Raw genomic sequence first — 24,935 nt, forward strand, 5'->3', positions numbered from 1 at the left:
TCGATGTATGTCCATCCCATGTCTGTTACTTGGGGGAGTACTAGAGTAGCGATGGTTGCGCGCTTCCAAATAAAAGCCTGGTAATGTGCGCGCCTTATGTGTAGTCTCACTGCATCTGATGTTGGTAGCAGAGTCTCCTGTGGACAACCCTTAGAGAAGAGTATTACACGTGCCTTGTCGCATCTGTCCACATCATCGGGTACCTTGTAAAGACGGCATATGAACTTTTCTGCATCGTTGATTACTTCTTCAGTGATATCTTCTGTGCCTAGATCTGTCAACAATTGGCTGTGTGTTTGAAACACCTTCCAGGCTGTCTTTTTGCCGTGGCCAGCAAGCTGTGACACACTGTCACAACCAGTAATTGCATGGAATGGCAGCAACGCTTCCACTTGGCAAGGTGGCAGTTTCTGGTGGAGTTTGTGGATGGGAATGTATTTTGGCTTCTTAAGAGTTCCTGCCTTCATCCACAGCTGAGTGCATGGCATCTTATCAAAATGAGCAGCTAACAAGACCAGCACGTCAGTGTCACGCACTAAAACCACCACTGTTTCAGCATTTGTGTCGACGCAATGAAGAACAAGTCGTGTGTCCGCCTCCTCATGATTGGCCTGTAGGGATGATGTGTCCATCTCTGGATCTGAAGATTTCACGTCTGTGATCTGTGCAAATCCTCCAGCCACTACAAGTGTTGTGGGTGCAATAGACACCGCATTTGTCATGAGCTGCTGAGAAAGAAACTCTGCTAGATTTGCCTTATTCTCTCCAAGTGAGAGAAAGTTGGTCCATTTGTCTGGTAGAGGAACGTTTTGGTTTTCTATTACCCGACGTATTGGTCGAGAGGCCCGGGTACGTTTCATTCTGGTTCCAGTCTTGATGGAATCCTGCTGGTATCGGTCGAAAGTTACGTCAACTCTCTCAAATTTTTTTCCCCATGGCAAACACTGAATTCACAAACGCATCTGCATATTCACCAAATGTGGTTATTCCGCTGGGCTTTCCAAGAGCCATCACCAGTGCTTGACCATCAATTACTAAGCAAGTACTTCCAGTTAATGTCACTTGTTCTGGGGTTGAGACATCTTGAATCAACCCATTTGCCAGTCGAGATTTACCGCTACTGCCTGTATGTAGACTCCCATTCATGGCTGCAAGTGAAATTGGCACAGGCATAAGCCTGTGGACCCACGGTAGTAGCGTCGTTGAGACGGCGGTAGTCGCCACACGGGCGCCATCCACCCCCCGGCTTTGGCACGATGTGCAGTGGCGAGGCCCACGTGCTATCGGAGCGCCGCACGATGCCGAGGTGCTCCAACGCGTCGAACTCGGCCTTCGCCACGGCGAGCTTGGCCGGGTCGAGGCGGCGGGCCCTGGCATAGACCGGCGGGCCCGTAGTGGGTATGTGGTGCTCGATCCCGTGCTGCACCGCGACAGCCGAAAACGTCGGCCGCGTGAGGGCCGGGAATTCCGCGAGCAGGCGAGCGAACGCGTTCGCTGCCGGTAGGGCGCACGCCAGTTCGGTCGGCGCGAAGCTGCTCATTGTGCACGCCAGGGAGCTGAAGGTCTCGGCGTGGACAAGGCGATGTCGTTTGACGTCGACCAGCAGCCCGTGCGCGCAGAGGAAGTCGGCGCCCAGCAAAGCCACGGGGACGCTGGCAGTAACAAAAGTCCATTGAAAACGCTGGCTGCCGAAGCAGAGGGTGACGACGCCTGGGCCGAAAGTGCGTATGGCCGAGCCATTAGCAGCGACCAAAGAGGGGCCGCAAACGGCGTCCCGCCTGTCCTGCTCGGAGGCGGGTATGACGCTCAGTTGGGCGCCGGTGTCACACAGGAAACGCCGCCCAGACGCTTTGTCCCGAAATGAAGGAGCTGGGCTCCAACGCGAGTTGAAAGAATTGACGCGACCAAAGATGGAAATTCGTCCGAGTAGGTTTAATAAATGTATCACACTCGGGTACTCTGAAAAGCCCGTTTATCGGGCAGCAATATATATACACATTTATGTCGGGAAGTTTGCCCGGCAAAAGCTCTACCGGGCATGCCCGGGTATCAAGGGCGAGCCTTGGAAAGGCGAGTCTGGACCTGCCCGGGCGTGTTTGGCTGCGGCCTGGCAAGTCGAGGCTGGGCGTGCCCGGGCGCTCTGGACGAGCACTGGAAAGGCGATAGCGGGCATGCCCGGACGCTCTGGGCGAGCCCTGGAAAGGCGATAGCGGGCATGCCCGGACGCTCTGGGCGAGCCCTGGAAAGGCGATAGCGGGCATGCCCGGATGCTCTGGGCGAGCCCTGGAAAGGCGAGAGCGGGCATGCCCGGGAAAGACGAGACCGGGCGTGCCCGGGAGGTTCGGGCGTGCCCGGGAACAGTGAGTCCGGGCATGCCCGGGAGAGGCGCGTCTGGCCGTGTTCTGGCCGGTGCAAGGCGATTGTGTGCATCCAGCGGTAACCGCTACACACGCCCCTCCAGAATCGACCTGCACCGGCAGGGTCAATTTAAGGGGGGTCCGGATGACCCGGCCGAAGCGACCCCTGGAGGGTCGTGGGGAGGGGTCCGACGTGGTGGTGGGTGGTCGAGCGGGGGGAACTGTGGATGGGGGGCGGCCTCGCCACGGAGGAAGGGCCAACCGTGGTGGTCGGTCGACGTCCATGTGCGCCGGTTTGAGGCGGTCCACAGAAATCCGGTCCGGCCGGCCGCCGAAGTCGACGATGAAAGACTTGTCGCCCCGTCGCAGGACCCGGAAGGGCCCATCGTACGGCGGCCGGAGTGGCCCCCGGTGCGCGTCATGACGCACAAAGACGTACTCCGCTGTGCGAAGCGCCGGGGGGACGTAGGACTGGGGGCCACCGTGGCGGGACGTCGGCACGGGGGCAAATCGTCGGGCGGCCTCCTGGAGGTCCGAGCGCTGGCGAGCGGCGGACCAGGGACTGGTAGCGTCGGGCACGAATTCGCCCGGGACGCGGAGTGGCTGGCCGTAGACGAGCTCGGCGGCGGACGCCTGGAGGTCTTCCTTGGGGGCCGTGCGAAGGCCCAAAAGGACCCACGGCAGCCGGTCGGCCCAACCGTCGTCCTGAAGGCCGGCCATGAGTGCGGCCTTCATGGAGCGGTGAAACCGCTCGCACAACCCATTGGCTTGGGGGTGGTAGGCCGTGGTGCGGTGCAGCGTGACCCCCAACGAATGGGCGACCGCGCCCCAAAGCTCAGACGTGAACTGTGGGCCACGGTCGGACGAGATGTCCGCTGGTGCGCCGAAGCACGCGACCCAGGTGGCGATGAACGCTTGCGCCACGTCGGCGGTGGTGGTGGAGGTGAGGGGCACGGCCTCCGGCCACCTGGTGGTCCTGTCCACCATGGTGAGCAGGTGGGTGAACCCCCGCGAGGGGGGCAGGGGACCCACCAGGTCCACGTGGACATGGTTGAAACGCCGTTCAGGCATGGCGAAAGGTGCCAGCGGGGCCTGGGTGTGGCGGTGGACCTTGGCTCGCTGGCAGGCCGTGCAGGCGTTGGCCCAGTCGCGGATGTTTCGTCGAAGGCCGTGCCAGACGAAATGCGCCGACACCAGCTTCTGAGAAGCTTTCCGGCCCGGGTGAGAAAGGCCGTGGATGGAGGCGAAGATGCGGCGCTGCCAGGAAACGGGCACGATGGGGCGAGGCTGGCCCTGGGAGACGTCGCAGAGCAGGACGGTGCCCGCGAAGGGGATGTCGGCCAGGCGGAGGCCCGTGTCCGCCGCGCGGAGTGCCTGCACCGAGGCGTCGGTGGTCTGGTCGGCCGCCATGAGCGCGAAGTCCACGCCGAGGTGGACCGCGTTCGCGCTGGCTCGCGAAAGGCAGTCGGCCACGGTGTTGTCTTTGCCGGCGACGTGCTGGATGTCCGTGGTGAACTCCGACACGGCGGAGAGGTGGCGCTGCTGGCGGGCCGACCACAGCTCCGTGACCTTAGCCATTGCGTAGACCAACGGCTTGTGGTCGACGAAAGCCGTGAACGGGCGGCCCTCCAGGAGGTGTCGGAAATGGCGAACGGCCAGGAATAGCCCGAGCAGCTCGCGGTCGAACATGCTGTAGTTTAACTCGTTCGGCCGGAGTTGCCGGCTGAAAAAAGCGAGTGGCTGCCAAACCCCGTCCACCCATTGCTCATGGACGGCGCCCACCGCGTAGTTGGAGGCGTCCGTAGTGAGGGCGATAGGCGCGTTGAGCACCGGGTGAGCCAGCAGCGTTGCGTCGGCGAGGGCCCGTTTGGTGCTGGCGAAGGCCGCGTCCATGGCCGCGGACCAAACAATGTCATGCTTGGCCGGCTTGCCTCGGAGGGCCTCGTAAAGGGGCCGCATGAGCTGAGCAGCGCGGGGCACGAATCGGTGATAAAAATTCACCATGCCGAGGAACTCTTGGAGGGCCTTGATGGAACGGGGACGCGGGAACGTGGTGATGGCCTCGACCTTTGTCGGCAGCGGCACGGCCCCGGTCTTGGTGATGCGGTGGCCCAAAAAGTCAACGGTCGTCGCGCCGAAGTGGCATTTGACCGGGTTGACAATTAAGCCGTGCTCGCTGAGGCGACCGAACAGTGTTCGGAGGTGGAGGAGGTGCTCGGCGCGGGACGTGCTGGCGACGAGGATGTCGTCCAGATAGACGAAAAGAAACGGCAGGTCGCGCAGCACACCGTCCATCAAGCGCTGGAACGCCTGGGCCGCGTTCTTGAGGCCAAACGGCATCCGCAAAAATTCGAACAGGCCGAACGGCGTGATGACGGCCATCTTCGGGACGTCGGCCGCCCGGACAGGTACCTGGTGGTAGCCCCGTATCAGGTCAATTTTCGAAAAGATGACCCGTCCCGCCAAACGGGCGGAAAAGTCCTGAATATGCGGGATCGGGTACCTGTCGGGGGTGGTAGCGTCATTGAGACGGCGGTAGTCGCCACACGGGCGCCATCCACCCCCCGGCTTTGGCACGATGTGCAGTGGCGAGGCCCACGCGCTATCGGAGCGCCGCACGATGCCGAGGTGCTCCAACGCATCGAATTCGGCCTTCGCCACGGCGAGCTTGGCTGGGTCGAGGCGGCGGGCCCTGGCGTAGCCTGGCGGGCCCGTAGTGGGTATGTGGTGCTCGATCTCGTGCCGCAATGCGACGGCCGAAAACGTCGGCCACGTGAGGGACGGGAATTCCACGAGCAGGCGAGTGAACTCGTTCGTTGCCGGGAGGGCGCACGCCAGTTCGGTCGGCGCGGAGCTGCTCATTGTGCACGCCAGGGAGCTGAAGGTCTCGGCGTGGACAAGGCGACGTCGTTTGACGTCGACCAGCAGCCCGTGCGCGCAGAGGAAGTCGGCGCCCAGCAAAGCCACGGGGACGCTGGCGGTAACAAAAGTCCATTGAAAGCGCTGGCTGCCGAAGCAGAGGGTGACGACGCGTGGGCCGAAAGTGCGTATGGCCGAGCCATTAGCAGCGACCAAAGAGGGGCCGCAAACTGCGTCCAGCCTGTCCTGCTCAGAGGCGGGTATGACGCTCAGTTGGGCGCCTGTGTCGCACAGGAAACGCCGCCCAGACGCTTTGTCCCGAATAAACAGCAAGTTGCCCGAGTGGCCGGCGCTCATGGCTGAGAATGAACGCCGGCCCGGCCGTTTCCCGACCTGCCAAAAGTGCACGGGGGCCGGCACGTCCGAGCCTTGTGTCCGAACCTGGCGTGGTAATAACACCATGCCCGGTCAGGTGGAGGCCCCGGCCGTCATGTCGGAAGTGGGCGGTGCGGCATGGTGGCCGCCAGTTGCACCGGCAGTTCGGCCTCCAACCGCGCAGGGCGCTCGGGCGTCATGGGCGTCGCCTCGGACGGCGGCGGGCTCCAGGTAACCGCGCCGATGTGCTGGCCCGCCGAGGAGATCTTATCGGCTTCCCTGGCGAGGGAGCGGGAATCCGTGATCAACGTGCCAGCCAGGGCGAGGCGTACCGGGTGAGGCAGCTGGCGAAGGAACAGCTCGCGGAACAGAAAATCCGGAGAGTGCTCACCGAGCAACGAGAGCATATAGTCCATGCGCTCGGACGGGCGCGTGTTGCCGAGCTCGGGCAGGTCAAGCAGGCGCCGTGCGCATGCTGCCGGTGAGAGGGCGAAAGCGTCGAGGAGGAGTGTCTTCAGCGCGTCGTATTTGTCAGCAGCCGGCGGGTGCTGGAGGAGGCTCAAGGCGCGGGCCGCGGTGGCGGAACCGAGCGCCGCCTCAACATGATGGAAGCGGGTGTCGTCCGCGGTGATGCCTCGCAGGGCGAACTGAGAGTCCGCCTGAGCGAACCAAACAGCCGCGTGAGCCTCCCAGAAGGTAGGCAGTTTAAGCGTCACTGCCGTATCCATGTCGGTAGGTCACCAATGAAGGAGCTGGGCTCCAACGCGAGTTGAAAGAATTGACGCGACCAAAGATGGAAATTCGTCCGAGTAGGTTTAATAAATGTATCACACTCGGGTACTCTGAAAAGCCCGTTTATCGGGCAGCAATATATATACACATTTATGTCGGGAAGTTTGCCCGGCAAAAGCTATACTGGGCATGCCCGGGTATCAAGGGCGAGCCTTGGAAAGGCGAGTCTGGACCTGCCCGGGCGTGTTTGGCTGCGGCCTGGCAAGTCGAGGCTGGGCGTGCCCGGGCGCTCTGGACGAGCACTGGAAAGGCGATAGCGGGCATGCCCGGACGCTCTGGGCGAGCCCTGGAAAGGTGATAGCGGGCATGCCCGGATGCTCTGGGCGAGCCCTGGAAAGGCGATAGCGGGCATGCCCGGACGCTCTGGGCGAGCCCTGGAAAGGCGATAGCGGGCATGCCCGGACGCTCTGGGTGAGCCCTGGAAAGGCGAGAGCGGGCATGCCCGGGAAAGACGAGACCGGGCGTGCCCGGGAGGTTCGGGCGTGCCCGGGAACAGTGAGTCCGGGCATGCCCGGGAGAGGCGCGTCTGGCCGTGTTCTGGCCGGTGCAAGGCGATTGTGTGCATCCAGCGGTAACCGCTACAACTTGTTCTGGGGTTGAGACATCTTGAATCAACCCATTTGCCAGTCGAGATTTACCGCTACTGCCTGTATGTAGACTCCCATTCATGGCAGCAAGTGAAATTGGCACAGGCATAAGCTCATACTGCAGAATCAGGTCCAGGTTTATCACACGCCCTGCTTTGGAAGCTGTCACAAGTCGCTGTAGAATGTTTCTATCTGCCTTGATGGTCGTTTCTTTGCCTTTGCTTTCTTTGCAGTCTACAGCATACAGAGACGAGAAAGTCTGTGCTTTGTTCCTATGTAAAGCGGCATTGAAATTGATATGGCATGTGCCATCAGGAGGCTGAAGAAGGCGCTGATCAACAAACTCATCCAGCTGCACCTGTCCAAGTTTTTCTGCATTAAGCAAAGAATGTTGAATGCTCTCCGATGCCAAATCCTTGGTAGCAATATTCTGCAGTACAGAAGATGACATTCCCTCGCTGAATACATCGAATCGTCGGAAAGCTGAGACGACTTTCTCCTCATCAAGGTTGTCACGCCCTTTCCTGGAAGGTGTAAGCTCGTTGTACACATACTCACTTTCCTCCCCTTCGATCATCAGCATTTGTCTAGTTTTACTCGATATGCAAGTTCTCAAGTTATATGATAGTGCCCATCTGCCTAATGCAGAGATACTTCTTGTGATGCCCACAATGCCACCGCTCTTCTTTCCAGTGCCATTCAGCCATTCTTGGCTATGATCAGGTGATACTTGATTGAATTTCCGGCTGGACTCCTTTACAACAAAATTTCCTGCCTGGAATTCCTGAAGGACTTCTGGTGGAAGGCAGTTCATTTCTGCCAGGTAAATGGTTCCCCATCTAGCATAATGAGTGTGGTCATTGTAGTGAAATCGTATTCGTACTGAACCCGGGGTGATGCTCGCTGCTCGTTGACACCGCTAGGGGCATGACTATAAGACCCGCTGCTGCGAACGGTGCTCCGAGACTTCTCCTGTGACACGTTACATCTAGTAGACTCGCTAACGGTACGTCTGCATAGAATATCCAGCTTGCTTGCATTGAATGATATGAATGGACCCATGTGATGTCACATCGTATACTTATTGTATTTTCTACTTTACAGGATGATGTTATGATCTAAATGCAATTAAACCAACCCGTTGGACTAAAGTTGTGTGGACCTAATTGGTTTTACACAACACTTAATTGCATTTAAGATCTACCGACATGGCTGGCAACAAGACGCTGACGGTGTCCGTATTCAGCGCCGACCCGCAAGCCCCGGATGGTGGCTTGCAGCTGAAGCACTGGCTCAGAACATTGGAGAATCTTTTTGATGAGCCTGAGACCGCGCCGACGGCTGCCGCGAAGCTAGCAACTCTCCATGCAAAAATCGACTACCGGGTGTACAACTCTATCGCTCAATGCGCGACGTATGACCTCTCCATCGCGGAGCTCAAACGGCTGTACATAAAGGAAAAAAGCCCGGTGTATGCACGATATTTGCTGCAAACGCGACGTCAGCAACCCAACGAGGCGATGGACCACTACGCCCAGGAGCTCCGGCAGCTCTTGCTGGACAGCGTCAGGGAGCCACGGACTCCCGCGCAGGCTCAGGATGATCGTCTTTTAGATGCCTTCATTGCAGGGGTCTCCTCCCAGGAACTAAGGCTCAAACTCTTAGAGAAGACCGACCTGACCTTCGCTACGGCGCTCGAGCAAGGGACAGTATACACCGAAGCGCGGATGCAATCGAACACCTATGATCGCACGCGCCTCTTGGCGGGCACCACACTACACGCCCGGCCAGAGAGTGCTACCGCCGAGGACGCGGATCCGCTCGCTGAACTCCGGGATGCTCCGGAGGAAGACCCAGCCCTGACGGCTGCCGTTACGACCAGACCCAAGGCCTTACGCGGGGCCGCATGCTTTTTCTGTGGGGGGCCACGTCATGCCCGGGTCGTGTGTCCGGCACGAGACGCTATATGCCATTTGTGCTCGCAAAAGGGACATTACGCGAAAGTGTGCAGGAAAACGGCACGCGGCTCGCGGCTCATTGACTCGCGCGGTCACGGCGACCTTGAATGGGCTCATTGCGGAGCCCGCGAGCCGAGCCCGACACCCGGCGCCTTACCCGACTTCGAAGGGGAGGGCCCCTCTCTGCGGGCCCCTGGGCGCTCAGACGTCCTTGGCGGGCGTCACCGGACAGCCACCACCGTCTCATCCTCCATTGGGCACAAAGGACGTGTCCTTGACCAAACTCCGGGCCACGCAAGGGGCTTTGAAGCCTCGCCAAGCCCCAGCGGAACATTCTCCTCGAGTCGTCCATGAGTTAACGGCAGCCCACGCCCCGACAAAGGCGATTTCTAATACTACGGAGGCCTTTTGCTGCCAAAAGTGTCAAAAGGCGATTTCGAATACTACGGAGGCCTTTTTCTGCCTCTGCTGCCAAAAGTGTCAAAAGGCGATTTCGAATACTACGGAGGCCTTTTTCTGCCAAAAGTGTCAAAAGGCGATTGCAAATACTACGGAGGCCTTTTCCCGTCAGAATTGTCAGAATTTGAATCGCGAAACACCAGAATGCTTGGGAAAGCCCTCTGATGGCGTTAATGGATTCCCCATGGTCAACGCAGACTCCGGCCATGACCGCAAAACTGCTGCTGGCGTAGGATCCACCCGCGAGGCTGGTCCGACCCATTCGGGGGGCTCAGTCCCGCTCCCAGCAGCCTCGTCTGGCCTGGCTCAAGCCCTTATTCCCCTCATGGTCGAAGGCCATTGTGTTCGGGCCTTGGTGGATACAGGATCTACGGATAGTTTTATCGACCAGCGGCTTGTGCTCAGGCATGGATGGCGGATCTGGAGGTCTACGAGACGGATCTTCATGGCTTCCCAGGGGCTTCGACTCAGCACGAAGGGGGAATGCTGATTGAAACTCGTGCTAAAGGGATGGGTTTTCCCTGATGTACACCTTATGGTTTTACCCGCATTATGTGCTGATATTCTGTTAGGACACGATTTTCTTAAGCTGCATGGACGTCTGGTAATGGAGTTTGGTGGGCCTGACACGCTTGTTGTGGGGGCGGACGACGCGCTTGCGGTGTGCGCCCTAGCGCAAATGGACGTCCAGCCGCTTTCGCTGTTCCCCAATCTAACCTCCGACTGCACCCCTGTCGCGGTGAAATCACGGCGCTACTCTCGCGCAGACATGCAATTCATTGCGGACGAAACGGCTCAGCTCTTGAAAGACGGCATCATAGAACCTAGTAGGTCGCCGTGGCGCGCCCAGGTCTTGGTGGTGCACAGCGAGGCCCATCGCAGACGCATGGTAATCGACTATTCCCAAACGATTAACCGCTTTACACAGCTGGATGCCTACCCCCTTCCGGGGATGGACGCGCTAGTGCAACAGGTGTCCCAGTATTCGGTCTATAGCACTCTCGATCTCCGTAGTGCGTACCACCAGATCCCTATCTCTAGGGCGGATCGTATCTATACCGCATTTGAGTCGGGGCAGCGGTTGTACCAATTTACGCGATTGCCTTTTGGGGTAACGAACGGGGTCACTTGTTTCCAGAGGGCCATGGATGACCTCGTTGCGCGGGAGCACTTAACCGATGTTTTCGTCTACCTCGATAATCTTACGGTTTGTGGATATGACCAAGGGCACCATGATGCTAATCTGAAGCGCTTCCTTGAGGTCGCGCAGCGGTATCACTTAACTATGAACGAGGATAAGTGCCAATACTCCCTACGCACGATAGATCTTCTGGGGTACACCGTGACCCATGGCTCTGTCGCTCCGGATAAGGAGCGTCTGCGACCTTTGCTCGACATGGCCCCTCCCTGTGATCGGGCGTCCCTGAAGCGCGTCCTTGGGCTGTTCGCCCATTACTCCAAATGGGTGCAAAGTTTATCTGCGAAACTTCGCCCCCTCGTGGCCTGCGACACCTTCCCCCTGAGTCCGGCCGCATTGGCGGCCTTTGAAGGCCTTAAGGCCGACATCGCCCGAGCCGCCGTGGCGACAATCGACGAGAGCGGCTCGTTCGTCCTCGAAAGTGACGCCTCGGATCAGGCCATCGCGGCGACCCTCTCACAAGGGGGGCGTCCCGTGGCTTTCTTTTCACGGACTCTTACCACCGCTGAGCGGAGACACTCGTCCATTGAAAAGGAAGCGTATGCGATCGTCGAGTCTATTCGGCGATGGCGCCCGTACTTACTCGGGCGGAGCTTCCAAATCATCACGGACCAGCAAAGCGTTGCGTTCATGTACGACACCTTACACGCCCAGCGCATTAAGAACGAGAAAATCACTCGCTGGCGTATCGAACTTGCCGACTTCTGTTACACCATCAAATATCGCCCAGGGAAGGATAACCAGGCCGCCGATGCCTTATCTCGACTGGCTACATGTGCCGGTATCACCTCTTTGGAGGGCCTACGGGTGCTGCATGCCACTGCGGGACATCCCGGCGTAACGCGTTTCGCTCATTTTGTGCGGAGTGGGAATCTCCCATACTCGATTGACGATATCCGCCGTATCTGTCGCGACTGCGCTATCTGCGCGGAAATCAAACCGCGTTTCTATAACCCTCCCATGGGGACTCTGGTGAAGGCTACACGCCCGTGGGAACGCTTGGCGATGGATTTCAAGGGCCCATTGCCGGTGTCGAGCGGCTCTCGCTATCTGCTCACTATCGTTGATGAGTACTCGCGATTCCCCTTTGCTTATACGTGCGCGGACATGACTGCTGCCAAGGTGATGCGATGCTTACAGAACTTGTTCTCAATGTTCGGTTACCCGGCCTATGTCCATACCGACCGGGGTGCGGTCTTCTTGTCTCAGGAGGTGCGCGGCTATCTGCTCCAAAATAACATTGCTTCTAGTTACACCACGCCGTACAGACCCCAGGCTAATGGGCAGATCGAATGCTTCAACGGGATTATCTGGAGGGCCATCATGCTCAACCTCCGGACCCTCGGCCGGGGCCTCGATAAATGGGCTTGGTCGCTACCTGCGGTGTTGAACTCGATCAGGGCTCTCCTAAGTACGGCAACCAACCAAACTCCCCACGAGCGACTTTTCCACCTCCCCAGGAGCTCGGGGTGTATACGGTCTTTGCCCAGTTGGCTCGCTGGGCCCGGGCCGGCCTACCTTAAACGGGCGGTTCGCGCGAGCAAGTACGACCCCCTAGTGGACAAAGTGCAGATTCTCCAGGCTAATCCTGAGCATGCTCGTGTGATGACGACTGATGGCCGTGAGGCTACTGTCTCCGTCCGTCACCTTGCCCCTTGCGGGGTCGCCGACCTAAGTAGGGAATCGGACGAACCGATCGAACCCATCTATGAGACTATGGCCTCTCCCGACGCTCCCATTGCCGAAAGTCTACCGACCCTCCCCTCGCCGAGACTACCTGGGCCCGACGACTTGGAGTTACCCCCTTCGTCACCCGACCCTGTTGGCACCTCCGACGCCGGGGACACAGGGATACGTGATGCCGTACCCGGGGAATTTCGGACGCGTGCTGGCAGAGAAATTCGCCGCCCGGCCCGATACGGTTGGGTCGACTGATGTTCCACCCTGTTCGTGCTGACGCTCACTCGCTTCTAGCCGCACTGCCGTATAATTCTGACGGGGGGAGAATGTAATGAAATCGTATTCGTACTGAACCCGGGGTGATGCTCGCTGCTCGTTGACACCGCTAGGGGCGTGACTATAAGACCCGCTGCTGCGAACGGTGCTCCGAGACTTCTCCTGTGACACGTTACATCTAGTAGACTCGCTAACGGTACATCTGCATAGAATATCCAGCTTGCTTGCATTGAATGATATGAATGGACCCATGTGATGTCACATCGTATACTTATTGTATTTTCTACTTTACAGGATGATGTTATGATCTAAATGCAATTAAACCAACCCGTTGGACTAAAGTTGTGTGGGCCTAATTGGTTTTACACAACAGTCATACCTAAAGAAGAAAGGTAGCATCCTCCTGAAGGCATACATGTGGAGGTCCCAGACACCATCACGCTGTGCTCTGATGAAAAGCAAATCAATGCTGACCATTGTCGTGAAAATCAAGCTCAGACACGACTTGACCTCTGGGTAGGTTTCATATCATTTTAGATCGGTAATACATCCTGTGAAAATACATACATGGAACAGGTATTAAATCAGAGCATTCATGAGCAGCAATGGTAGTTTCCATTTAACAATGGTTAGCGCAGCGCAGCATTTGGGGGCGTACATACCATTCAAACTACTGGATAATGTCACAGTGAGTCCCGCTGAAGTGTCCGCACGCCCCGGTTGTCCCGGGTCTTATAGACGGCCCCTTCCGTAGCGAGCACCCCTGGGTTCACCTTGGTATAATTTCACTACATTCTCCCCGCCGTTAGAACTATACTGCCGCTCGGCAGGTTGCCCAAGCATCAGCAATAAACGAATGGGTCACGTCAATCCATGTCGATGGCAGGGTTACTGCATTTCAACCTGTAAGCCTGGATAGCATCAATCCCCAGATATAGAAGTATTGAGGAGGAAATCCCAGTCAAGAAGATATCGAACCGAGCAAGCAGTGGTCATCCCAGGGAGAAGACGATGAGCCCGTGGGTAGCAGGAGTCTTACTGTGGGGCAGTCGGCACAGCAGCTAGATGGATAAGGTGTACCTTAGCGTTACGCAACTCATTGCATAAGGTGCGCCTTGACGAAGAGCGACTGTCCATTCGTCGCAAGGCAACATGTCAGGAAGATGTGTCAATGTGGAAGATGTGTAAACGTGGAAGATGTGTAAAGCAGTAAGCCCCCTTTACAGTAAGTAAGAGTACATGACAGGAGGGCACTACAGTAAGTCCATTACAGTAAGCACTACAGTAAGTCTGTACCTGCCTTGGCTCCCAAGGGTCCATACGCATTACAAACACTCGTTCCGGCACGCGAATCTACCGTTGGCAGCGATCGCACGAGACATGAGCGGCCTCTGAAGGCTGTCTGGACGACCGGCATGGCTGTTTACGACGACGCCCAAAACGACCGAAGCGACAGCGAAGCGTGCAGAACCCCCGGGATGCATATGGCATCCTGTCCAGCTGTACAGCGCGCGCGGAGGATCGGAGAAGATCGGCAGACCGAGAGAGACTCCCGGCTGGACAAACCATGTTTGTCCCAGCGTCGTCCCGGATGGATGGATAGTCTAGATGTCGAGATGATTGTCATGCTAGATGACCCGGATGGATAGGCCATCCCCAGATGTCCGACCGATCCATCCATACAATGCCATCATTGCATGGCATGGAGCCAGCCGGACCGCGGATGGATCGACCATCATGGAATGGCTCGGACCGACCATCCATGGACACAAAGTGCCCATCCAGGGCCCCACAAGGGGCGAGGTGGGAGGCGATATACCGGACGGCACCCGGGCGAGCATCAATTAACCACCCGGGCCCCCCCACAAGGGGCGAGGTGGCTCGATCACAGGGAGGGGCCATGTCGAGCAAAGGCCGCAGACGCTCTCAAGGGGCGAGGTGGCCCGATCACAGGGAGGGGCCATGCCGAGCAAAGATCGCAGACGCTCCCAAGGGGCGAGGTGGCCCGATCTCAGGGAGGGGCCATGTCGAGCAAAGGCCGCAGACGCTCTCAAGGGGCGAGGTGGCCCGATCACAGGGAGGGGCCATGCCGAGCAAAGATCGCAGACGCTCCCAAGGGGCGAGGTGGCCCGATCTCAGGGAGGGGCCATGCCGAGCAAAGATCGCAGACGCTCCCTTACCCGGAGCGACAGAGCCATGGGTCACGGTGTACCCCAGAAATATATCCATCGTGCGAAGGGAGTTGCACGTGCGTAGGGAGTATTTGCACGTATCCTCGCGCATAGTTAAGTAATACCAGCGCGACAGCGCGACAAGCAAATGAGCATCATGGTCATATCCCTTGGACATATCCACACATGCAAATTAGCATCATGGTCATATCCCTTGGACATATCCACAAACCGTAAGATCGCGTGCTAATGCACGAGGTCACCGATCCTTCCCTCCATAATGGATGCCGGCCCATAACATCACTGAGCCGCCACCGGGGGTGCAGCAGTGCGCTGCATACCGAAGACAGACGACCTTCACAGTCTGGGTCAGGCTGAGTCACAGGCAGTCCGGGCAGAGGGAAAATGGAATCAGACGAGGCGTCTCGCAGGCTCGAAATGTACGAGCCAAGAGCTCTGTCCGATAAACAACGAGCCCAGAGTAAACAACGAGCCCAAGGTCGAGGGCGAGCAGGTGGTACGGTGCCCCGTTACATGCGCAGGTGACAAGGGAGTCGGGCGCGACGCTCAACGTCACCATTGCACGAGGTCACCGTGTACTCCCTAAACGACGCTGACGCGCGACCCTGACATTTGGTACGTAGTCTACCAAGGTACAGGGAAATGTAAACGTATCCCCCCCCCCCGATGAGTACGCGGGTAGCACGCGATTACGTTAATGACGCTGTAAAGCCAACGCGTGATATAGTCGATGACGTCATCAATTAGTTCGGGCGCGTGCGTGCGGGCGGGTGTGACGGCGAGTTCTAGCTGAGCGGCATCCCCAGACGGAGTAAAGTAGCACTCCAAAACTAAAGTCTCGCGTTCGAGCGTGCTCGAGATCGGTATACGGAATACGAACCTGGCCGACGGGCGAAAGTAATATCTAGGGCGCACCGCGTACGAGGGGAACCGAAAGTTGAGCTCGGCCTGTTGATCCAGTGCAGGTGAGCCCGCCGAGTCGAGGTGGCGAGCATGCTTGGCAGCGATAGACTACACGACCTGAAGTAGCGTCTCGTTTCGGGTCAGAGCATGAAGGATGAAGAGGAGGCCATTTGGTCCGTCAAGCCTGCTCTACACCAACACCACGTAATGCAATCCAACGTTATCATATTAAATTAATTTGGGGATCCGTTTGAGGATCGGGAACAACAGTAAAACCCAGGACGAAGAAGAACGATCATCTTATAGGATACACATGGTATAAGCATAAGCCCGAGTGCCGTGAAAGGCTATGAAGGTCCCGCTCGACGTCCTTAGAAACGCATCCGTGCTGCGACGAGTCGTCGCATGGTGCCAAGCGAGCCTCCATGGAGGCGATTCCGGGCAGCGGAGTTCGCCGGCCTCGGGGAGTAGCCACATGCGGGTGGGATTGCGACGGCCGCGATCAGAATCGCCGGCCTCACAGAGTGCCCGCGAGAGGAACCGCATGCAAAGGGGTCCATCCAGCGAAGATGCGGCGCGCGCAACTGGCGCGTCGTGCATTGTAGTGATTCCATCCAGCGACGGTGCGGTGCCACGCGATGGGTGCCACGTGTTGGAGGTGATCGGAATCAGGATGGGTTCGTGGGCCTCCCAGAGTATTAGCACGCGATGGGTGCAGTGCACGACGATTCGCGTGGAGGAGGTGGTTCCACCGAGTATCGGGTGGTCGGAGTGAGCCGGTCGTGAGAGGCACGGCGTGCTTCCGACGAGCAGTGCATGATTCGCGCGGAGGAGATGGGCCACAGAGTAGCGAGTGGTCGGAGTGGAGCCGGTCGAGAGAGAGAGAGAGACACGGCGTGATTCCGACGAGCAGTGCGCGATTCACGCGGAGGAGATGGGCCACAGAGTAGCGAGTGGTCGGAGTGGAGCCGGTCGTGAGAGAGAGACACGGCGTGATTCCGACGAGCAGTGCGCGTTTCACGCGGAGGAGATGGTTCCACCGAGTAGCTCTATGTTCCGCTGATCTCCGCTCGTCACGGAATCACGATCAGCGGAATGCGTGCCCCGAGCGGCCTTTCTGCAGACCTTTGCAAAAGGGCCCTTAGTGGAGCACAGGTGACACGTCGCCTCTCGGGCCGGCCATGGAGCACAGGCGACCCGTCGCCTCTCGGGCCGGGCATTCAGAGCGAGGATGCTGCCGATGTCCACACAAGTAACGTTTTGCATACCGGGCAGGCCGTGGCCGGGCAGCGGCGGCTGCAGTGAGGCCGGAAGCGGAATCCGCTTCCGGAGCTCCCAGAGCCTCGGCCGTCGTGGTGGTCGGGTCCTCGGCGGTAGCCCTCACAGGTCGCGTGTGTCGCGAGGACCCTGCCATGACTCGTGGGCGATGATATGCGGTCAATTTTTCTCGGGCATCTGTGTATACGTGTGCCAGCCGTAGTGCTTCTGTAAATGTCAGCTCCGCGACCTCCAAGAGACGGAGCCGCAAGACCCCTGCGCGAAGCGATCGATCGATTCAGACGGTTGGCAGTCTCCGCTGCGAGAGTTGATGCCGGCCGTGCACAGCGCTCCGTGTCGTTATGTAGAGGCGCTTCAGCTCGGCTAGGGCCGTAGCGTACGTCCCAAATCGAGAAATGGTCTTGAAAACAGTGTGATGGACCTTGGACTGTGTAACACGGACAGCTTCATCGCAGCGGTTGGCTCGGGCCCGTGAGCCGCAAAGTAATTCTGCAGCGTGTAGAGCCAATGAGCAAACGCCGATGCAGATCCTTCAGCGTGTGGGTCGGCTCCGAGAATCGGCACCACGATCATCCGGTGGTCAGCCATTCGGCGAAATAAAATGATATTAAGTGTCGTGAAAATCAAGCTCAGACACGACTTGACCTCTGGGTAGGTTTAATATCATTTTAGATCGGTAATACATCCTGTGAAAATACATACATGGAACAGGTATTAAATCAGAGCATTCATGAGCAGCAATGGTAGTTTCCATTTAACAATGGTTAGCGCAGCGCAGCATTTGGGGGCGTACATACCATTCAAACTACTGGATAATGTCACAGTGAGTCCCGCTGAAGTGTCCGCATGCCCCGGTTGTCCCGGGTCTTATAGACGGCCCCTTCCGTAGCGAGCACCCCTGGGTTCACCTTGGTATAATTTCACTACAACCATGTCCATATATTGCCACCAGAACTGAGAATTTGGATTGTCTTCCTGTAGTTTGTGACTAAAGGTATCCATGTGATTACGGAAGTCCTCTGTAGAGAATGTATCCAGCAGCTCTGCAAAATCATAGTCGTTGGATTGCAAAGTGCTCTGCAGTTGTTCCTTCAACTCTTTATCATGCTCGTCTAAGTAACTGTAGAGTCTTGATGATCTTGATGATCAATATGGCGGCCATCTTGGAATTCAACATGGCGGCGAAACCAAACTAGTTACAACTTAGGTAACAGTAAATTTGGAACCCTCAGTATCACAAACATGGGTATTGCCACTATTTTGAGCCTTCTATGTTGCTTAAAAGCAAGTTATGGCAAAAAATATGCTGAAAATGGCGGGCATTTTGTTTTTTACAATTTGAAGGTTAAGACTCCAAAATTGAACCGGTTAAACAGCATTTTTGAATTCAACACCCTCGAATTATCCTAAAAAACTTGTTTAACCACTTTTAACACGAAATGCTTCCAACATTTTATATAAGCACAAATTCTCAAATTTTTACTTGTATATAGTGAGAAGAAATCTCGTGATAATTCACCACGAGCACTTCATTATCAATGAGGTTAATGCAATCGACCAGAAGTCATTGAATTGAGAGGGCCGTGCTCGCTTGGGGGCCATGACAACAATAGCAGATATCCAGCTCCATGGGATTGAATGTAAATCCACTGACTGCTGGAAGAGAACAGAGTAGGGCACTGCCAGCTGTTTGGAGCATACTTTAAGGATCCGGCCGCATATCTGATCTGGATCGACTGCTTTGCGAAGATTTAAATTATTAAACAGTTTTTACCCTGAGTTGACTTGGATGACTAAACACTGGCCTTCTGTTTCATATAGAGTTATAGACCATAACACTGTGCTGAGACCAAATCATTAAAATCATTCGAGTCAAAGAGGCTGTAAAATTGATTAAATCAATTTATCAACATTGCGTTTCTTAAATGAAGGAAAGAATCGTGTTTTGTCGGTGTGAATTTGGGCAAGGCTGCAGGTATATGTGCTTAGATGTTACCGGATCAGCAAGCAGATGGAGAAAATGCAGATCGTATGTAATCGGCAGCGATGAGTCACTCAGACGATCAAAACTCCAGCAAACCAGTAGGAGCACGAACATTGCAGCACACCATATTACAAATGATGCTGGGAGATTTAAGAATCATGTTGAACAAACTGACTCTGATTTGTGCAATTTCAAACAAACAGCATAACGAAAAATAAACATACGTCTACGAGCTTTGAGTAATGTCGACTGGTCTCTGCAGAAGAGCACCCCATAGTGAGTGGTGAGTTGTGGATATAAGTGAGCTGTGTCTGTCTCTGTTTATCACGTTGCTCTCTCCGCTCTTCCTGCTCCATGATTAGTCACAAAACATAGTTGGCATAATTATTCATCTCCTCAATATTCCATGTTGTATCTAAATTTACTTCCAACTACTCTATTTATTCCGTTCATCATAGACAAAAGTAGATGCTTGTAAAAGTACTCACCATGCCGGATGATGTCATGGCATTCCATACTTGCATGCATCTTTCTGCTGAAGAAGACTGTTCTAGCTTTTCTATCTCTTCCAGTCTGTATCCAAAAAAAGAGACAACAGAACTTTATACATGACGAACATCCTGTGAAGCAAAGTAATGAAAGAACATTGTTTCTGTTTCAGATTTGGTGTTGAGATCAAATCGCTGAAACCTGTGTAAGTGAAACTTCTATGATCGATCATTTTGCAAGTGAAATTGTAACAAATTGACGAAATGTTCGTTATGCTTTGACGGGTCATCTTACTGGTTTTCATATTATGTTTACAAGATTAAGTGTGACGAAGTAGATCGCAAATATTAAGATTTTGTGAAGGAAGGGTGGAGGGAGGGTAGTTATGAGTGGCTCATGGAATCTAGCGAAGGGCCAAGACAACTTTAATGTCGTCAGTTTTATTCCACTCGGTCTCAGTCACAAGTATCTGTAGTGTTACGGATTCGTCACTTCCGTCTTTGTGGTTGTCATCCACTGGGAGCATTTTTAGTTTCATACACTATTATTGTTATAGTTTGAGTGTGAAATGGAGATAACTGTCTTCAAAGGTATAAATTCGTGTTTTAAAAGAAAAACGAAATGGATCGGGAGAAACCAGAAGAGGTGGAAGAAGAGGCGGATCAAGTGAGATCGGGAAAGAAAGGCCGATCAGCTTCGAGGTGTCGAGCAGACGCTGGTCACGAGCGAATATTGGTTTCCCCGGGAAAGGGGTGCCTCTGACAGTGTTGTTATCGCTATGGCAGATAAACCTGCATGACGGGTTTTGCGGTTTGTTCCGAAAGTGAATCATCGCGGGATAGCCAGTACGCCTCCATTACGGGCCCATCCGCCATTTCGCCTCGCACCAGCCATTGCACCTCGCGCCAGCCGTTAGCCTGGTTTTCTCGTGTATGTCGTGGATTTCGCTTGGGAATTTGTGGTTTTCCGCTTTGGAGCCGCTGCTCGTTCATGTCAGTGTCGTTGTCTGGGGAACCGAAGGTGTGAATTCCCAGTCGCCTTTTGGATGAACTTTTGCCTGACCGATGTCGGCCCGACACCTCACCAAGCAGCTCTTCGGCAGCATCGACTGTCGGCCGTCCTGTGTTCAGGTCTCAATACGACCTTTTCTTGTGATCACCGGAGCGTGGATCGACTTTGGCCTGGTGTCGTGACAGTGACTTAGGGGGTGTTACATTTCGCTCACGTGGAGTACCGTGAGTTATTGAGTTAAGAAACTGGTGGGACCATCATAGGATTATATGGTGTTTGTTGTGCAATTGAGGTTTATTGTGTTTGTGCAAGTTGTTATTATTGTGTGATATTAATACAATACTTGGTTTTTTGTAACAACTGATTGGTGTGGTTTCACCATTGGTCATTGGCACACATAATAGCACATCTTTCTGCCGTGACTCCTTTCGGGGCTCGGAGGTACACCGTGACCGGGGTTTAGGGAGGAGCACGTAACAGTAGTACCTCCCACAACACAGTCTCCTTGCCCCATTTATGTATGACACTGGGGCTTTCATATGTTTCCTCGGAATAATGTCCTTTTCACACTGCGATAGTGTCTCTTCCAGGTTTTGTTAGTTGTTCATGTGAGTGTCTATTCATTACCCTGTAGGAAGACAAAAGAGGCAGTTACACCATTGCTGATGTGTTTGCGATTGTTCCTTCCCTTCCACCTACTTTGCACATGCTCATGGCCACTTGGCAGCTGGACCTCGAACCAAACGGTGTAACCTCAATAAACCTCCGTGTGAGAACCGAACCTCTTCATTTATTATTGGCGTTAGGGTTTTGTAATTCCACGTGAGATTTTAAAACAAATCATGTCACAGTGTAAAGGGGATATGTATTAGTACAGAAAGTGGTCGGATTTTCTTAACGACAAAAAAATTAACAAATTAGAGCATAAATAAGGAGCGAAATTGAAGATTTTAATAACTATTTATGGATTAAATTAGCTACCAAATCGTTTAAATATGGTCAGAATCGGTTTCCTCGACAGAAAGTAACCCAGAAATGTCTATTAAAATACAAATCAATCTTGAAGAACATTCTTTTTCAAATTTGCCCCTGGTACAAACACTTCATCACCAATGAGGTTAATGCAATCGACCAGAAGTCATTGAATTGAGAGGGCCGTGCTCGCTTGGGGGCCATGACAACAATAGCAGATATCCAGCTCCATGGGATTGAATGTAAATCCACTGACTGCTGGAAGAGAACAGAGTAGGGCACTGCCAGCTGTTTGGAGCATACTTTAAGGATCCGGCCGCATATCTGATCTGGATCGACTGCTTTGCGAAGATTTAAATTATTAAACAGTTTTTACACTGAGTTGACTTGGATGACTAAACACTGGCCTTCTGTTTCATATAGAGTTATAGACCATAACACTGTGCTGAGACCAGATCATTAAAATCATTCGAGTCAAAGCGGCTGTAAAATTGATTAAACCAATTTATCAACATTGCGTTTCTTAAATGAAGGAAAGAATCGTGTTTTTCCTTTTTGGAGAAACCTGTGATATTTTGGAGACCCTGCCAGGCTTCTCGTGGGTTGTTTGTCCTGAAGCAGTTTTCCATTCTTTTTTTGTCGTTTACGTTGGCGTTTTTCAATGTTAACGATAGTTTTAATTTTGGCATTTTAAGTTTCTTTTTGTCCTTCATTGGAAAAGCCTGGTTCCTTACAAAGAGGATCTCTTTTAAATCCTTCAACACCCAGGGCTTGTCGTTGAGATATATTTTTACATTATGTACTAGGATATGAAGGTCCAAACAAAAATTCACATATTTATTGATTATATTGATGGCCTCGTCGATATTTTGTTTTATTCAAAAGCACTTCCTAATCAGTGATTTCAAAACACGTTCTCAAGTTATCGATTGAGGACTTCTCCACACCCTGATGTCCTTTTTCTGTGGTTACATTTTTAAGTACTTAGGCAGAAGATGAACAATGCTATGGTCAGAACGACCAATACCTGGTCTTACTATGGGTTTGTAAAGGTCCTTCACTGAACCGCAACAGCGGTCAAGGACATTATTTCCCAGCGTAGCCTCGTCTACACATTGAAAATAGTGGGGCAAGATCCCATTCAATTTGTAGTGGTTGAAGTCACCCAGTATGAACTTTGGTGAGTCTAGTGATGAATCCTTCATGGCCCGTGTCATAGATCACACCAGGTACCTTGTTGGCATCAGCATCGGGTGAAATTTACACAATACGTGCACTTGGTTACATTATCTGGGCAAGTAATAAGGTCTGAAGGGCACACAAAGTAATTCAAAGCTCGAATTGCAGATTTCTGCCCTTGCTTTGAAGTTATTGCACCAACATTCCACCCCCACGGCTTTTATCTGTATTTTTGGACGAGCGATCAAGTGGGATGCATTGATATCTACAGTTTTGTTGGGGGGATGTAACCATGCCTGGATGTAACCATGTTTCGATGAAACACAGAAGGCTGGAGTTCCTAAAGTCATTGAGATATCTAACGTGTGCTTGGATTTCATCAATTTTGTTAAGGAACAAACATTTCCAAGGGTAAGGCATGGAAGAGGAGGTCTGTTTTCTTTCCTTCTTACCCATTGTTTGACTCATGCATGCTTGCCACACCATCAGCAAAGCACTGTAGGATCCAGTGTTGATTTGCCTCTTGTCATTGTGAATTTGGGCAAGGTGGGGTGCCAGACCTTCGATACCGTCTGGCACCCCGCCCTGCTCACCAAACTCTCCTCCTATGGTATCCATGGAAACCTCCACGCATGGCTTGCGGACTTCCTCTCTGGTCGCAATCAAAGTGTGGTCTTGAATGGAATTCTCTCATCTCCCCTTCCTCTTCAGGCTGGAGTTCCCCAAGGCAGTGTTCTGGGCCCTGTGCTTTTTCTGGTCTTCATCAATGATCTCTCTGACTCTCTGGAAAATCCTCTCTATCTCTTTGCTGATGACTCCACTCTATGCCACTCATATCTCAACCCTCAGATCGACAGTCTGCAGCCTCCTCATTCTCTGCAGACCTGGACAACATCACAAACTGGTAAAACAAGTGGGACATGTCTTTCAATCCTGACAAATCTCACACTCTCACTTTGTCTCTCTGTAAAGACCGTCTGAACGACCCTCCCATAGACTTTCTGAACAATCCTTTTGAAGAAGTTCTGTCACTAAAGATTTTGGGTCTCACTATCTGCCATGATCTTTCCTGGGAAAACCACATTTCCAATCTGGCCTCCAAAGCCAGTTGCCGTCTGGGCATCCTCCGTCGTGCGAAGTCCTTCCTTAGCACACCTGAACTCCTCACCACATACAAAGCTTTCATCCACAGCTCAATGGAATACTGCTCTCCCCTCTGGGCCTGTGCTCCTGCCTCACACCTAGTTCAGCTTCACACTGTTGAAACCAAAGCATTCAGAATCATTGGAATCTCCCGTGATGAAGCTGATTCTAAGGGCCTTTCACTCTCTCACCGCAGGCAGGTTGGTGGTCTTCTGTCTTCTACCGACTCCTCTCGGCCTAGCTCCCCATGCTCTGTCTGTGCTCTGTCCGCCAAATTTTCCTGCAGGATGCACAAGATCTACCAGCAACCATCTTCTGGTGAAACCGCCAAAATCAAGACTCTCTGCTCACCTTCACTCTTTCATTCCTCTTTTTCCCCACCTCTGGTACAAGCTCCCACAATCTCTTCAATCCTCTCCTCCCTCCAGATCTTCAAAACAGCTGTTCACCACAATCTCTTATCTTCCCCCACCCAAAACCTTGATCTTTTCTAACCCCGTTAAAACACCCCAAATCCACCTCTTTCAATCTCCAACTTCTCTCCTGAAATTCCAAGTTGTGTCAATTTGTTTTATACCGTGTACCCCTAACCCAAAGGATGCTGGGAGATTTAAGTTTCATGTTGAACAAACTGACTCTCATAATGTGCAGTTTCAAAGAAACAGAAAAACGAAAAATAAACAGACGTCTACGAGCTTTGAGTAATGTCGACTGGTCTCTGCAGAAGAGCACCCCATAGTGAGTGGTGAGTGGTGGATATAAGTGAGCTGTGTCTGTCTCTGTTTATCACGTTGCTCTCTCCGCTGTTCCTGCTCCATGATTAGTCACAAAACATAGTTGGCATAATTATTCATCTCCTCAATATTCCATGTTGTATTGGTTCAAGAGTTATCAAACAGAGTGACCACTATATTCGTCATGGGTGTCTGTCTGTGTGTCTGTCTGTCTGTCCGCAGCATAACTACCCGATGATATCATCCGATCTTGATGAAACTTGGGTGGGAGGTTGATATTATGATCTAGTTGTGTCCTGCCTAGAGTGGGCGATTTGCGCCCATTGTGGGCGGAGCCACGCCCGAAAAAGATGTCTTTTCAGGGGGTAATCGAGTTGAAGCCACATCTTCTCCGAGGGAGTTGGTGGAATCTGACAGGGGTTTCGGTATTTGGTTAGGCCAATGTCATGTGTCTAGCCCCACAGAGCTCGATTTTTCATTTTCGCCCCAAGGTCAAGGTCACAAGGTCA

At 53.8% G+C, this 24,935-nt stretch overlaps 1 protein-coding gene across 2 annotated transcripts in view; it reads left to right on the top strand.

Moving 5' to 3' along the window:
• Positions 1-24,935, top strand: part of LOC137438777 (globoside alpha-1,3-N-acetylgalactosaminyltransferase 1-like) — an 85,051-nt gene that overhangs the window by 43,380 nt on the left and 16,736 nt on the right. For both annotated transcript variants that reach the window (XM_078767233.1, XM_078767232.1), the window contains exon 5: positions 19,560-19,592. In XM_078767233.1, coding sequence (XP_078623359.1) covers positions 19,560-19,592 — 33 coding nt within the window. The remainder of the gene's footprint in view (positions 1-19,559; positions 19,593-24,935) is intronic.

This window comes from Myxine glutinosa, chromosome 13 (genome assembly GCF_964187855.1).
Source record: "Myxine glutinosa chromosome 13, kmMyxGlut1.1, whole genome shotgun sequence".
Classification (NCBI taxonomy): Eukaryota; Metazoa; Chordata; class Myxini; order Myxiniformes; family Myxinidae; genus Myxine; species Myxine glutinosa.